This window comes from Denticeps clupeoides, chromosome 2, assembly GCF_900700375.1.
Source record: "Denticeps clupeoides chromosome 2, fDenClu1.1, whole genome shotgun sequence".
Lineage (NCBI taxonomy): Eukaryota > Metazoa > Chordata > Actinopteri > Clupeiformes > Denticipitidae > Denticeps > Denticeps clupeoides.
In genome coordinates this window covers 4,727,612-4,744,291 of record NC_041708.1, presented here as the reverse complement: position 1 = coordinate 4,744,291, position 16,680 = coordinate 4,727,612, and the positions used below count along the sequence as shown (strand labels likewise).

The following is a 16,680-nucleotide window of genomic DNA, read 5'->3' as shown; positions in this document are numbered from 1 at the left end:
CATTGGCCCTATCTTTGAACACCAGTTTCCCATAACATGTACCACATGCTTAATATTAGATTATATCTGCCTCATTAAAATTCATCAAGACGGGGAGGGCCGGCGAAATGACCCACGTCTATTTTTCTAACCCCAATAATGGAAAGAATACTTGATTGGTACCATTAGCTTCCAGTGGTTTGATGCGGTTTGCCGATAAACCACCCGAGTCAACAAATACAAATTATCCTGCTCTGCCCAACGTAGATAAAGTTTACTTAGCTTCTCCCCTGTCCTCCAGTTATTTGTTAAAAACCTCAATCGTAGGTCGTGTTTCTCTAACCTGGGTTTTTATCCCGCCCGACCCGAGGCAGAAGATGATGTTCCCCTGATTTACATGAGCGTTCCTCAGCTCAACAATGAGTCCGCTTTGTTGTATGACTTCAGTTTTTGACTTGGGTTTTTTTTTTTTTTTTTTTTTTTGGTTTCTGTCTCACGAATGGCCATGGTTGACAGAAAACCGGTGACCCAAGAAAGGAACGTTAGTATTAAAATGCATGCCGGGGAGGAGGAGGAAACCCCACCGCGGTACCCGGTTCCGCCCGTAGGGTCGCGATGTGGCCACTTTTGTCTGTTAAGTGTTGACTCATTGTGCGGCGCATCAGATAGAGACATTCCCACAGCCCGGCCGCCAGTGTTGCCTTACGCCTGACATTTGTCATCCCCTTTCCCAACCCCTCTCCCGTCCCGGAATAATCACAGGGGGTGGGAATCAGGCCCTAAAAGTGTTTGCCTTCGTTCTCCGGTGGCACCTGAAGACCCCCGTCGTCCCCTTCATTTGTCTCGTATCGCGGGGCCGGTTTCAAGCGGAGGCAGCTGTGGTTCGGGGGTCCCGGGGGGCTGCAAAGGTGTCTGGCTGCGGAGCCTTTATGGAGCCAAGGAGTAATGAATCCGTCTGACACAGATCCTGACTCTGACAAAGCCATTCATGTGAAGTGGCTTGCAAGACCCCCCCCCCAACCTCTTCATCTCCCATTGTGTCCTCAGGAAGGGATGAGAAAGTGTTTTTGGATAATGTGTCCAGACCCCCTAAAATCACACTTTTGCAACGCTATTAATTTCCACAATAATGAGGAGTTAGTACTAATCCAGGTAATACATGATCGTTCACTTTATTATCACTTATTACATCCACACGTCAGACCACATATTGACAGTAATATCTAAATACTTAAATTAACATTCTGGACAATAGGAACATTCTGCAGAGTGGAAAATCCCACATTTTTTCATCAACGACTCTGAACATATGTGATGGATTTCTAATTTTTCATGCCTGCTGTAATGTTTGTGGTTCTACGTTTTCATTTCGAGCTCACTCTCGCTACGAGATTTGTAGTTTGAATGAAGTAGATTCACATTGAAAAGAACTCTCCTGCATGGGTAATGAAAGTAAAACGTTTCTATAGAAATAATTGCACCTTCCAGAATATTCATGTCTTAAAATGCAGTAGACTAAACCTATTTAAAGGTCTCCTATTATGAAAAAGGTTTTGCTTTTTTATCGGGCTTTGAGGTACAGTATCTTACAGCCAGAACCACAATGAGATTTCCCAAGAACGCGTCATTTCAGTGTCTGTAGCTTTAAATGCAAATGAGGAGGAGAAGCGAGCAGGCATACGCGGAAATGACGTCAACACTTCCTGATTGGTACAGTTTTTCCAGGAGAAAATTAAATGAACCCACTGGTTCTTCAGAGTCTCACGTTACTTAACAAAAAAAAATCATTTGGGCTTATTTTTTAAATCCAGTCACCAAGTTCCTTTTTTAGGGGAGGGGTGGGAAATTCAGCAAAGCACGAGAAACAGGAGGTAACCTTTCCCCTTATGACAACGTAAGGGGACAAATTCCAGATCCGATCGTCCGAGCTGCTCTCTGAATGGCGAAGCAGAATGGCTAAACCGTGCCATTTATAGCCACTGCAGGACAGTAGACGGGCTAGGGTACCTCCTTATTAATGTTAAATAATCTCACAAAGTGAAATTGTTATAATAGGGGACCTCTAACAACATGAACCAAGGATTTCTTTTATTATTTAGTAAAATTCAACTGAAACTGGTCTTGATTGCCTTCAATTATATAATGACCCCTTAACCGAGACTTTTGTTCAAATTTTTGTTCTCAGAGATGAGAATCATTCAAATGGGAGTTCCAAAGTCGGCCTCTAAAGTTATTGAGTTATTCTAAAGTTTTCAGAGGTCTTAATGTAATGTCAAAAATTAATGTGCTAATGATTTCTGTGATGCTCTGGGAAACCTTGGGTCATGTCCCTGGAGGACAATGGTTCAAGAACCATTTTAGGAACATTTTATTTGTTTGGCCTGTAGGATGCACTATACTGCAAACAAGATTGTATACTTCTTGTGGATCTTGTGTAGTCCAAGCTTGAATGAGTCTAAGTTGTTTTTGTGGCCCTTTATTGTTTTAGGTTTTTCCTCCTACATCTACTCTTTGTTAATGTGTCCCACCATATTCTTAAGGAGAGTCTGGGATAGAAAAAGAAAAAGTGTGCTGACTGAGGAGCCCCGCCCCCCTCTGCCCACGCTGAACTTTTACAGCTCGGGAACTTCCCTGGTAATTGTCAGAACGGGTGACTCCTGCTTCCTTAATCATTAGCGAGGGAGAAAGTAGTGTAGGGCCATGTGACCCCGGCAGCGCAGCGCCCCATATTTGGGCCTGTGGGCCCTGCAGGAGTTCACCTCCGTCCCCAGTCAGGAGGAATGACCTTTTTTTTTTTTTTTTTGGTCCAGATAAGTTTGAATTTATTTTTTACCCCACCGATGTTTAAAGTAGTCCAGCTACTGACGGGCCGGCCCAAGCGTCTCCGACTTGGCTGGCTTTTATAGACTGATCATAACTCTCCCCGCGTCCTCCCTGTGTAAACACTTCAGGCTCTCGCATGGTCTGTGGAGAGAGTACACTTAGTGGCCGAATTCATCTTCCTAAAATGATGGGCTTTTTTTTTTTTTCCTTCTTTCTTTTCAAATTTTACCTCCTGCAGCTTGTTAGAGTAGAGAAGCGGCATTTTATACTGCTCAAACTACGCAGTATAGATCTGAATATATTCTTTTTTACACACGTGATGACAATCACACAAACATTATCTGTGGAAATCAAATGTATCAACCCATGGAGGTCTGGATTTGGAGTCGCACTCAAAATTCAAGTGGAAAAGCAAATGTGCTTAGTGTGAACCTGTTTTCATCTGTGAAGAGCACAGGGCTGCAGTGTTGATTTGCCAATCTTTGTGTTCTCTGGCGAATGCAAAGCGTGCTGCACTGTGTTGGGCTGTTTGAGCAGATGCCTGCACATTTGTGGCCTGCTGGAGGTCATTTTGCAGGGCAGGGCAGCGCTCTGGCTGCTGGATTGTTGCCCTCCTACACCTTCCTCCATGTCTCCTGATGTACTGGCCTGTCTCCTGGTAGCGCCTCCATGCTCTGGACACTACGCTGACAGACACAGCAAACCTTCTTGCCACAGCTCACATTGATGTGCCATCCTGGATGAGCTGCACTACCTGAGACACTTGAGTGGGTTGTAAACTCCGTCTCATGCTACCGCTAGAGTGAAAGGCCCGAAAGCATAGGAAGTGAGAAGTGATCTGTGGTCACCACCTACAGAACCACGCCTTTATTGAGGACGTCTTGCTATTTGCCTATAATCTCCACCTGTTGTCTATTCCATTTGCACAACAGCATGTGAAACTGATTGATTAATCAGTGTTGCTTCCGAAGTGGACATTTTGATTTTACAGAAATGTGACCGACTTGGAGTTTCATTGCGTTTAAGTGTTCCCTTTATTATTGTCAGTATTTTTTTTTTTTACCGTTTTACCGATCAAATGTTTAAAGCTGTTTTGTATACCATGTGGGTGTGTGATGCAAATAATAATGAAAACAAGAGCAGATATTTTTTTCTCTTTTATTAGTCTTGGAAGGAATAGGATATTTTGTAATGAGTTTTAATCTGACTTGAAAAAAGATTATTTATATACAGTAAAGTCAACAGTTCTAAGCAATAGTGAACAAGTAAGAATGTTTCTTTTGGCTCATGCAGAGTGATGTCATTTTTTATTTGTATTTTTTTTTTAAGCCAGAGTTCAAACTCATATGGAGGTCAGCCAATGTGTTGCTAACGTGGCCAATTACTGCCTCCATCGCTTCACACACGTCCAATTCTGGTTATTCTTTTGATGGATTTTGGAGGTCAGGGAAATAAGAGATTGTGTTGCATTCAACACACACACATTGAGCATCTTCCAGTTAGTAAATTGCCCCTTTGGTTTTAAAAAAAAAATAAAAAATCTGCTCCATATCGGGTGGGGTGAAGAATGGATATGTGGAGTTAAGAGCGTGTAGTAATGAAGCACTTCCGACCGCAGAGATTAAGTAGTCGTGCTACGCTGCGTTCTGTCGGCTCCAATTAAACTCCTTTTGCGTTCTTTTTTTGCCGGTTGTGTGCGTGTGTGAGGATTTGGGAATTTGTCTTGCTCTCCTCTCTCCAACACGCTCTTAACCTCCCTGCCGAGAGTGGGCAGAGGGCACCGTGAGTGCACCTCCAGCCGGAGGTTCAAGGGAGGGGGAGAGAAGATAGAAAATAAATCTCCTGGAACAAAAAAACTAATATAAACAGTCCCCAGGGGTGCGGGGCTCAACGCGTCTGCCCGGCGGCCTGACCCGGGGTTGGGAGTAGAGCCCGGCCCTGGCCTCCAGGCCTTATTAACCAAGCCATTGTCGGCTGGAGTGGCGCGTGGCCACCGAGGCTCCTGCGGACGCCCCCGTCTCCGGTTATTTTCACTCCCCCCGCCTGTATTAGAGATGACCACAACCGTTTTAATATTGCGTTCTATTCCAAAATACTATTTGGCTATATTAAGGTGGCTATATTTAATACATTGAGAAAAAAGACAAATGTACAGTCATGTTGAAATCATACCAGCTATAATACATAAGACAACTATTAAATGTCATGAAATACTGAATATTCATGTTAAATCTTATTATGTTTGAAGTCATTTTTCATTAAATGTTTCCGTTTATTCTTATCACAGCAGGTCTGTTGTTAATTGGCTAAAAATGTAATATCGCCATCTGCACAGTTTGGGTTGAACCTCTCCTTGTCCATTATAGGTCCATTTCTGAACATGGACTTGATGTAGTTTGTCCCGCTACCACCACGTCAGTGTCACTGCTGTATGTCAGTATGTCTTGGGGGTAGTGATAAAACGGATCTAAAAAGTGGCCTTTTCTCCTTATTGGAGGTAGAGTGGTACATCTTTGCCTGAACCACACCTGACCCGGGTTCAGACGAAATAATTCAGATTAATTAATGTTCATTTGCAAATCTCTGCCACCATCGTCAGATGAAGCTTTTTAATTATCAAGAGAGAGATGTGAAAATGGATACTGATGAGGTGAAATGGAGGCCAATAAATTATTATTATTTTTTTTTTTAAACCTGCACGTTTCCCCATATCACGCGTAAAGAAAGCCGGGCTTTTAAAAAGCCGTACTTGTCAGTCTCAGACAGAGTTCGGAATTGTAGTTTAGGCCTGGTTACAGCTTTAACCTGGAGGTGTGTACACACACACACACACACACACACACACACACATGCATGTTTTATTTGGATATTTGTTGGAGGAGAAGGGACTCGCTCTCTGGTGGAGCCGGTACCAGGAGAGCTTTAGTTAGGAGATTATCCGGATTCTTGAGCTGAAACGTGGTGCCTCTTCTGTAGAAGCTGTAACCTCTAGTACCAGGGAGCACAAACAGCACCCTGCGGTGGTACCCTCCATCCTCCGCCCACCCTTTATAAACCAGCAGTGTCCTCCAGATCCCAGTGTCGCCAGAGCGCCGTCTGATGACATCAGTTCAAGCGCTGCAGCCTTAATGCTTCACCAGGCCCAAGCGCTATCTTTGGGGAGGCTTTACCTCCACTGTGTTTGTAGCTGTGATTTTCATTTCATTGTGGGACTTTTTTTTGTGTGTGTGTTTTTTAACATCAGAGTGAAAGCTGCGGAGGAGCGTTTCAGACAAGCCAAGGAGAAGGCTTCTTACAGTGTCAAACCCAAGCATGCCTCTGGGATCGTAAGTCCTTTTCTACCTTTTTTTTTTTTTTTTTTCCCCCTGTACAAAATACTGATAAAAATAATTACCATTCACTGTTTGATGATGCCGTTTAATTATATGAATTATATAATTTTATTAATTATGGTGGTGTGCTGTTTTGTTTCTGTAAGAGTTGCACATAGTATGATTTAATGCGGAAAATGCGGCACAAATAAATCACTGCTTTTTTTTTTTTTTTTTTCTGTTTTCCAGAAAGCCAAACTGGGAATTGGGAAGACATGATAGTCGTGTATTTATACGCCCACCCACTTCCCCCCAGTTAAGAGTATCACTGAAAAAAGGGGGAGGAGTCAAAAGTGACTGCATTGTTAGCAGACGAGCACTTAAAACCTCACTTGAATTTTTTTAATTCCTTTTTTTTTTTTTTTTTTTCCCGCCCTGAAACGGCTGCTTCTCGGCCCCCTTTGTACACAGACTGCATTCCGCTTCGATCACGCCTCGCACACGGGATGAGAGGAACGTTTCAAATCAGCAAAACCCTCCACCAAAATCTTCCAGTGTCCCCCGGTTCACGTGCAGTCGAGGCAATACTCCTGTATCTCCATATTTAGGTCACAAACCCCAGTGAATTATGGGAATTGCCGCCCATGTGTGTGGCAGACAGCAGAAGTAGCTCTGTGAACACGAGGGCCCGAGGCCACAGAGAGGTCATTCGTCCAGACTCGCTCTCCCAACAGCAGAATCAGGGGCACCGGCGAGCGCTTTAATTTTAGCCCATGATGCTCAGATGGCAATATTCAAAGTCGTGACTCTGGGGGTCCGGTCCCTCCCCCTGCAGTTTTAAAGTGGAGGCTTCTCCCGATCCGATTGTATTTTAAAAACGAAAAGCCTGTTAGGAGAGACGACCCTGTCCTGTTCAATAAGCCCACGGACCCAAAGCGAAGCTTAGCTTTTCTCATTTTAAGCGCCTACGAAGGCTCAGCAGAGGAGCAGGTTTAGCGAGATGAAGGACGCCACAGCGCTGCTTCTCGAAAACACACTGAATGTCATTCAAACCCCATTTTATTAGTCAGTACAACATTAAAAGGGGGAACATATCAGTGACTGGCGCAGGGTTATTGCAGCAGTTTGGAAGGTTTTAAGAAAGTTTTGGATATTGTGCATTTCTTTTTTCTTTTTTTTTTTTTTTTTAACATTCATTGACTTTACTTGACATGTTTTTTGCTCAAAATGTATTTAAAAAAACATCATTACTTGATCTAATGTAAAGTAGTATTTGTTTTATGTAAAATATTTTTGTTAATATGTACATTTATTTTTTTTGCGTTTACTTTGTCCCAGCATGTCGGTCCTGTGCTCCAAATGTCAATCACTTAATAACCCTGGAGCTCCACTTTTATCCAGCCGTGCAATAAGTGTTTGTATCTTTTTTTTGTTTTGGTTTGAGGACTGTGTAATTTATGTAAAATAAAAGGATTAAATAAAGTCAGCATTTTATTTTATTTCATGCGACTCTGCTTTACTTGAATGCCTCATTTTAAAGAAGACACCATTCAGAGCGCTTAAAATGATATATCTCAAGCAAGAAAGTCATTCAAATGTTCTGAAAAAAAAAAAAAAAAAGCTCTACATGAAATAGAATTTAATATATAATAGTCATTCTTTTCCCTCTAAATATATATACATTTTTATTAGTTGCTTCTGTACCACAGTTATATAATCTCTATTATGATCAGTCTAATTATATGTATTCTGTCATTAACAGGTCTCTGGGTGAGTAAGTAGAGATCTGATTGGCTGGTGACTCCTCCTCAGTTCCTTACAAACCCTCATCCCACCCACACCAATCTTGGCTCTATTCTGTTCCGTAGGCACACAGTGGCCCACAGGGCCAGAGTCTTGATGCCTGATTGGCCGTCCTGTTCATAACTCCGCCCACATGACACAACTCCTGCCCAGTTGTGTTGGATGATGGGTCCCGTCAAACAGCAGCAAGTCAAAGAAAACAGAAACGGTCCAGCTTTCCCTGCGGCTGCCTTTCTCTCTTCTGATTGGTTGTTTGGGGCGGTGGAAGTGTTGTGGTTGTTCGAGTGGCCCTCTCACTGCTTGCCGGAGTCGCCGACGCTGACAGAGATGCAGCGGCACTGCTTGACCCTCTGGATCTTGCGATGCCGGAAGGGCGGCTGCAGGTCGGGGCAGTCCAGCTCCACGGTCAGGGTGGTGAACTTCTGCGGCCGGCAGAAGGCGCAGCTCTGGAACGACTCCTGCTCCTTCTTGATGTGGCGCGGGATGTAGAAGGAGTTGCACTGGCCGTAGCAGAAGCGGTTGATGACGGTGCGGCTCAGGCAGCCCTCCTCGCTCACCGTCTGCCGCAGCGGCTGCGTCTTGCACCAGTCGCTCTTCAGGTACTTGCGCTCGGTCACCACCAGCGCCTCCTGGCTGGAGGCCAGCACCTCCTGCTTGGTCCGCGACGCGCGGCGGTCGGACGTGTTGCTCTGGCCCTTGTATGGGGAGGGGATTGAGCCTTGGGGCCGGTTCTTGCGCGAGGCCGAGGCCGAGTAGCACAGAGCCGCCGCCAGCAGCACCGACAGCACCAACTTCCACTTCATTCTGCGAGGACAGGGAGCAGACGTTCAATAAAACACACATCAGTTATTTCACTCATTATTAAGGGCCTTGGTGACCTTCAGGTTTGCAATTTCATATGCAGTTTCCAAATGGTGAGCAACGTACAGTCAACTGACCGCTTGGCCTAGTCAGTGTTGCCAGATTGGAGGGATTTTCTGCTCCAAACTCTGCATCATTTAGATATGTATATGAGCAATTTTCGATGATATTAATGTTAACATAACATTGAGATTACATTAAAACTTTGCAACTGTTTTATATAATCACATTTAATTAGTGTGTGAAATGGAACCTGTTCAGTGTTCAATAAGAGTTACTCAACCCCTCCCCAGATTTTACATTTACAGCATATATCAGACATCCTTATCCAGAGTGACTTAAGTCAGGGACACAGCGGTAGTGAGCGTGGTTTGAACCTGCGACTTTGTGGTAGATTGTGTCATAGTCGAGTGTCTTACCCATTACTACCACAATTTCAATATATTCGATGAACAAAAACACTTTTTTTCCTAAAGGTCACACACCGACTAGGTCGGTCCATAGTTATGAGACGGTGTGTGAAAGATGGGCAGGTCTCCACCAGCTGGTGACCTCCTCAGGGCTGGGTGGTTATGGAAAGTAAGCTTGACCTGCCGCAGCAGCAGAGGTTGTGATGGGCCCGTGTTTGTGAAGAAGCCTGTTCTGGGCCCGTAACTCCCATTCGTAGCGTGTCTGGTTATCACCGACAGTCCAGCCGCAAGTGGGAGTCACATTTACTGATCCTGACAAAGAATGTGGCGCGTCGAACCTTGCCAGCCGCCCGTATTGGCAACCCCTTGCCGTCAAGAAGACGTACCAGTGAAATGATCAACTGTTCTTCAGGCTCGTTGTACATTTTTCAGTGCCACGGGCTGCGGGTCAAACGAAGGTCGTGGCGGCCTTTTTAGTGGGAGCGGCAAGCTGCACATCTTTATTTTCTTTTTTCCGATGCGAACCGAGCATCCGTCGCCATAACTTCGCCATCTTTCGTCACCGAGCCTCATCCGCTCGTCCGTCAGAGGCAGCCGTGATGAAACAACGCGGCCCAGAGGAACGTAAACCCGAAGCCCCGGTCACCGTCCCTGAAATGGCCCGTTTGTTTTCTTTCAAACAAAGCCGGGAAATGAATTTGTCGTCAAAAGGCCAAATTGGCGTAATTAAGCCATTAGTTTCGAGGCGCTTAAAGGGAACAGGAAGTGAGAGCGACGACTCCTGTAAAATAATTGGGGGCCTTTGCTTGTTCTGCCAGTGGGAAGCGCTCTCGATATATAAACACGTTCGGTAAGGGCCACCTCCTCAACACCCATCATGTAGACTTGTTTGGATGTGAAATTTGGAAAGTCTTCGCGCTGATTGCTGTTACGGGGGTTGGGGTTGGTGCGCCGGCCTCCGAACGGCAGAAGACCCTCGTTCACTCCCGATTCGTCACTTTCCTCTCGTCCTGGCGGCAGCGGCGGGCGCGGCACCGAGGCGCTCCAGACATCTTTACAGCAGATGTGGCGCTCTGGACAGGGGACAAGTTGCCGCTTGGTTCGTACGTTATCGGCTTCTCATGGCCGCCAGTTCTATATGACCGGAGAGTCTGTGTAGTCCCAATTCCGAAAGAGAATACGTTCATTATGTTTCGGTATAATTTACAGTCTTACGTGTCACTTACCGAGATATACATATTCTTGACTATTTTATCATTTCAATTTCTTTTGAGTACAAGATAATATTTGCCTATTAGGAGACCCGGCACAGACGATGATGGATGTATGGAAGCAAATTGCCGCTTCCATTTTTCAGGCTCTCTTTCTCGCTCTGGCTCTTTTTTTTTTTCCTCCTCTGCTGTTAAGTATGACATGGTGGCCCCAGTCTGCAGGGCCCATAAATTTTAACAGAAAACAAACCGAGGTCGGCTGAAAATCTTGGTGTGCGGGGGAAAAAAAAAAAAACTGTGGAAAACTCGGGATGAGCTCCTCTCCCCCCCACCCCACCCCATTCTCTGCACCCTGAAGAACCAGCGGCATCCCCACGGCGACCTGAGCACCGAGGCTCCAGCGGTGAGGCGCTCACGTCGGTCCGTTCTAATCAAAGGAGGAAGATCCCGCCTGGCGCTCGAGGGTCCACCTCCTTCTCGGGGAAAGAATCCGCTGAGCTGCGCCTTACACGATGCTACGACGCTACAGGTTATAGTAGATTAATGGCCTGTAATCAAGACTAATTAAGACACTTACAAAATATATTAATTTGGTAAGCAATTCATCGATGCAATATAGATTTGCCTGTAGAGTTTATTGCAGGGCATCATGTTTTATTTTAAGAAATTGACTTTATATGTATAGAGAAATAGACAAATAATTGGTCCCTTTCTGAACATGTTGTCTTATATCTAGATACTACATAGCGCTAATAAAGCTGTTTAATAGCAGCTCTAACCCCCCCCCCGTCACACACACACAAGGAAGTCAATGCAGCAGAAAATAGCAGGGCCCTTCTCACACACACACACACACACACACACCATACCGAGGGGCAGCTGACCTCCACTTTTCCCCCTAATTGGTTTTCTGTGATTTTTCCTGCCCCCCCCAGGGCACACGGTTCCCATGTGGGAGAGGGTCTCTCCCACGGTGCGGAGGAGGACCGCGCCAGCGCTCGCTGTCACTCGTGTCCGCGTGGTTCCTTTCGCTCGTTCGCGGCGGACTTGCTCGCACGCCCTCGGTACTCCGGGGCGGAACCACAGGCCACCGATCTCGTCCTTCATTTGCTGCGAAAACATCGTTTCCAGGACATTTGAAAGAACACAAGACGCCGGGCTTCGCCGGCGAACCCCCCGAGCTGTTTGGACATGGCCCGGCAACCGCAGCCCCCCACCCTGTCTAATTGGCAACAGGTGAGACCCCGCCCTCATCCAAAAAAAAAAAGAAACAAGAGTCGGGATGGGAAGAGCTACTTGGCGCTCGGGTGACATGTGGTACGAGACGAGCCCCCCCTCCCCGGGCTAGCTTCCCTTTCTACAAGCTCGGGGTAGGTTACACCGCCGGGCCCCGTGTGATTTCATGGGGGCAGAGAGCCTCGGGGGTCTTAGGGGCCCCTGAGCGACGGTCCCCTGATGAACTCTCATCTCTCCTCTCGTGCCCTAGGTCTCACTTCACTGCCTGGTTTTCTGTCCGTCCCTGGCTGTCCCCACTCCATTTATCATCTAGAGTAAACCAGCAGCACGGAAAGTCAAATACGGGAAAGGCCGCTGTCACCTGAAGGACACGCAGCATAACAAGGGCAAGCCAGGGGCACGAACCTCGGGGGAGGTGGAAATGCGAAGAACTTCAGAGATGGGAAGAATGGGGGGGTCGAGGATCCTGTATCCCACTAAAAATCTCAAAAGTCAACAAAAACGCCGTTTACTCGGAGAGGTTCCGGACCAGGAAGAGACCAGAGAAGGACCTGGGACGGTTTATAATGCCACGCCACAACCAAGACGACGAATCAAGTCTGAGATCTCATCATCCCAGGCACTCGCCAATAAACCAGAAGACCAGCAAGACACTAAACCCTGAGTGTCTCCAGGGAGACCGTCCCTGTAACCACTGATTGTACGGAAGTTGCCCTGGATAAGGGCGTCTGGATGGTGCTTTCTGCTTTCCACAGCTCCTCATATCAGAACCCAACCCAAGGGCAGTGGTGGCCTAGCGGATAAGGAAGCGGCCCCGTAATCAGAGGGTTCCCGATCCGCCAAGGTGCTACTGAGGTGCCACTGAGCCAAGCACCGTCCCCGGGCGCCTGTCATGGCTGCCCACTGCTCACCAAGGGTGATGGGTTAAATGCAGAGGACAAATGTGCTGCTGTGTATCACAAGTGACAATCACTTCACTGCATTATTTTATTTAAAAAATGTCACGAAACCACTACCAATCAGAATATCACCATACAACCCAAATACACGTGATCTCGCACCAAGAGCTTGTCGTTTGCTGATGATTGTGCTGGAGGAATCAGGCCTGCTAGATGATTAATCCCCCAAACCAGGAGTGGATGTGGAACTGGCTAAAATAAAACAATTTAAAAAAAAAAAGGATACAATTATACTCTAATGAGACATTTAAAAAGCCTGAACCTAATATTTTTGCCGCTTTATTAAATCTCACCTGCTGACACACTACGGTGCTCAACCAGAAGCAATCAAATCAATTAAAGAACAGGGAAGAGTCGAAAACCAGGACTGGAGATGCTTTATTAAGGCGGTAGTCATGGCGTTTAGCGGTGGCCGAGCAGAAGTTGTAAAACGGCCCCTGAGCCGAGGGCTTCCCTCCCGCCGGGCGTTATTAAATCTTTTACTGCAGTCCGTTCGCACGTCCTGTGAAAACCTGCATCTGACCCGCTGCAGTGTGGCGGCCGCCAGGTTCTTTAGAGGTCGCTTATTCGGCCCCTTGGCCCACATTCAAGTGTCTGCACTCAAGTGGCCCTCAGCCCTGGAGTGGCTGGAGTTGCAAAGTGATAGTTTCGTGAAGACGCGCCGATGCCCTGCGCCCCTCCCTCAACAAAAGGTGACCTTGGCCTTGCCTGCCGACCTCTTCGGATCGTTTTTGCTTTGTCTGGCCTTGTAGGTGAGCCACGCTCTGGCCCGCCGCCCTCCAACTTTCCCTCTCTGCAGTTTACATTTGATCTTTTATGAGAAATACGCAGGAAGGAGGGCCTTCAGACAGCCGCGGCCTGACTGTCTCCAGCTCGCTGTTTCAGGTTTGCTGGCTGGAAAGCTTCACTACAATGTTTTTTATATATAATATTCACCCCACCCCCCCCTTCACCTCCTCCTCCCTGTGTCTCCGTTTCTGGCACAGGGACACTATTCCAAAGCCCCTCAGAAGCCTTTAGCCACGGCACCACCAGCGGAGATTTAATCGCGGAACGCTATTAAGAAAAACATACCCCAGTTGAGGCGGGAGGATGGAGGGGGGCACCCAGGAGCAGCGGCTCGACGTCTGCGGTGGAGAATGGATGTGGCGCCCTCCCAGAGGCCTTCAATTTATATGTTTTTAGAAGGGGGGGGGCTTGTAAACCGCCGCGAAGTGTCAAGAGCGCTCGGGTTCGTGGAGGTTCTCTGCGTGCTGATTCCACTTTATTACATTATTCAAAATGTCAAAAAATATACACAAACACACATATATATATATATATATCATAGCGTAAAAATATTGCCATGCATTAATACATACAGGAAATTATGTATATACATACTCACACATACATGTATATACACACACATGTGTGTGTGTGTGTGTGTGTGTATATATATATATATATAAGTTATGCATTTAGGAAGTGCATTTGTTTAGAAATACAAGTACATAAGTAAATAATATATGTGTGAATGCGTCTATATGAAAATATTACCCAGTCATTCATTTAGACTTCTGGACAGAGACATTTATGTTTGTAAGGGGTATATTTGTTTGCATTTGGATTATTAAGGGACTTGATTCAGGCAAATGTCATTCATTCCTAAATGCTTTCTGCATGTTTTAAGTTCCTGTGGTGGAAGACACATCTACCTGCGAGGATTTTTCCTGTTCCGGGCGATGTTCAGTGTTACGCGCTTTTCGCTCTTCTATAGGGCATCGTGTTCTACCAACACCTCGCCGCCAAAAACCAAAACAAGAACCAGATTTGGTTCAAATCCTCTTTACCAATGAAGCCAACTGTACAAGGTGGCGCGGTCCCCACTTTGGCGAGAAAGTTATTAATCGGATCATTAACCCTTTGCCCACCCTCAGTAATGTGAAAAATCTCAGCCATCCAGGGGGGGCTGCTGACTGTAGTGAGTGTCAGATGTTCTTCACTAACCCTGCAAAACATCTGGAAAGCGCTAAATCATTTCACGTGTGAGTGGCAAGTACCTCCCACTAATTCGGATCAGAGATGTAGAATTTAAGATGATGAGTTCACCTTCGTACTGGTTCTAATGGTTCTAAAGCTGAAGGTGAGGGGCAGATGTGCGGTACCTGTGGCCTGGGCTGTCCGGTCTTCTGGAGGTGAGTATTCCAGCAGGGGTCAGGGGAGGTGGTCTGGCGTCCGGGGTCCCGTGGAGAGAGCTGCTCTTATGCCCATGGACGAAGGCGGCGGCAGCGGTGGGCCGTGGGCGGGGGTCTCCCCGCTGAGATGGAAGTCTGCTTTCTGGCTCCTCTCTGCCGGACGCATGTGGATGCTATCACACCCCAGGTTTTCTATTGGCTCCGATCGCTAAACAAATCACGCCGAGTCTCCCCTCCGTCGCTCCCTCACTCTTATACACACACACACACACACACACGCCGCCGATCGCCCCTCTCCCTCCCTTCTCTGTACACTCCCCTCTCCCTCCATCCCACCCCCTTAACTCGCTCTTACACTATTACTCAACTGAGAGCTCAGCAGTGCACACACACAGACACAGAAGGAGTGAGTTTCTGAAGCAGCAGGATTCCCCCGGTCCATTTACAGAGTACATTTACCACCATTTAAGCATATTTAATATAATTAAGTAGCAATTATTTTCAAGTAATACACCTCAAGAGTTTTGACCGTATTGGCTTTACATTAATCTAACCTGCCTTATTTCGTATTTTAAGACACATTAAATATTCCAGGGTTAAATTAACACCCCATTACTGTATAGTGTCAACTTCGGACACTGAACTGTCACACTGAGCACATATGAGACAGATTTGGGATTATATAAAGTTCAATTAAAACACATTGTATATTTGTGTAATCTTTGTAATTTTTTGTATATAAGACACTAAACTATATCATTCCTCGCATGTGTTCGCTCACATAATTGGCCAAAAAACGCAATTCTGAATCTGACTATATTTTTTACTTACACTATTTTGGAATATTATACATACTTTATGACTATTTTATTCGACCTAGCTTAAAGTCCCCCACAGGGAGAGGCCATGTTTCTCTATGATTCTTGTCGGTATTAGGACTGAAACAATCTACTGATTATTATCATATTCTTAATATATATGAATAAATTAGAAAATGTTTGAATACACACACGTCCAGAGTGTGGCGTGCAACAGAAATGACTATGCTGGAAAGGACCAGGACACCACTGTAAGAAGCCTTCTCAACTCTTCATCCCTGCTGAGCATCCTGGGAGTGGGAGAGTGGAGGTAAAGCTGATCCTTCAAATAAGTAGATTTTGAGCGGGATTGACGTGCAAGAAGGTTGTGTTGGCATTCAGATATAGGCCTGTTGGTACTGAAAAATAAAAATAAACATGCAACTGAAATAATAAATTTTCCCCCATTTGTCCAAATGAGGCAAATATGCAACTTATTTTATAAAATGCATAATTTATTAAATAACTGGAATTTGTTTTATCTGTTCCAACTTATTACTGTTTGCAAGTGTATTCATTTCTAACATCCAATCATTTATATCCACATCAATAGTTTGTTATTAATACTTTCACAGGGACCACAGCGCCACTTGGTGGATCTGATGCATCGTCCCCTTCTCTGACCGTGTTCAGGTGGCGTTTACTGTCCTCTAGCGGCCAAACTGGGAACCACAGACGCAAAACTGACATGCTGCAAGGCTGTGGCTTATAAAGCCACATTCCCGCTGGATTGAGGGCTGTGTGGCTGGGATTTGATGGATTATGGAAGCAGACTATGAAAAAATTATTTGTAGGTTGCAAGTTAGAATTCCAGAGTAAATTAGCCTGCTGCCCCATCACTAAATAATGTAATGTGATAGTTTCCATTAGGTGGTCTTCCCACTGAATTTCCAGTGGGCTTCAAAGCATGGAATGAAGCCTGGATCGAGGGTAAGAGGGCCCTGGCTCCATCTAGTGGTTGCAGTGTGAATATGTTGATCTGCTCCCACTCTCTCACTCACTCAGATCGCTCTCCATAACTGCTTTCCACATGACACAGTCACACCACTCCAG

At 45.9% G+C, this 16,680-nt stretch overlaps 2 protein-coding genes across 3 annotated transcripts in view; one reads left to right on the top strand and one right to left on the bottom strand.

Moving 5' to 3' along the window:
* fmn2b (formin 2b) overlaps positions 1 to 7,595 on the top strand; it is a 51,679-nt gene extending 44,084 nt beyond the window's left edge. For both annotated transcript variants that reach the window (XM_028965609.1, XM_028965608.1), the window contains 2 exons: positions 6,047 to 6,128; positions 6,363 to 7,595. In XM_028965609.1, the coding sequence (XP_028821442.1) occupies positions 6,047 to 6,128; positions 6,363 to 6,392 (112 nt within the window). In that variant the 3' untranslated portion in view covers positions 6,393 to 7,595. The remainder of the gene's footprint in view (positions 1 to 6,046; positions 6,129 to 6,362) is intronic.
* grem2b (gremlin 2, DAN family BMP antagonist b) lies at positions 6,146 to 15,055 on the bottom strand. Its single transcript, XM_028965610.1, has 2 exons — positions 14,741 to 15,055; positions 6,146 to 8,720 (listed from the first exon to the last, which is right to left on the bottom strand). The coding sequence occupies exon 2, from the start codon at positions 8,717 to 8,719 to the stop codon at positions 8,210 to 8,212; it is 510 nt and encodes a 169-aa protein (XP_028821443.1). The 5' UTR covers position 8,720; positions 14,741 to 15,055; the 3' UTR covers positions 6,146 to 8,209.
* Between the last annotated feature and the right edge of the window lie 1,625 nt (positions 15,056 to 16,680).

Excerpts from the sequence above, each read along its gene's own strand:
- grem2b (XM_028965610.1), bottom strand. The coding sequence starts at position 8,719 with ATGAAGTGGAAGTTGGTGCTGTCGGTGCTGCTGGCGGCGGCTCTGTGC.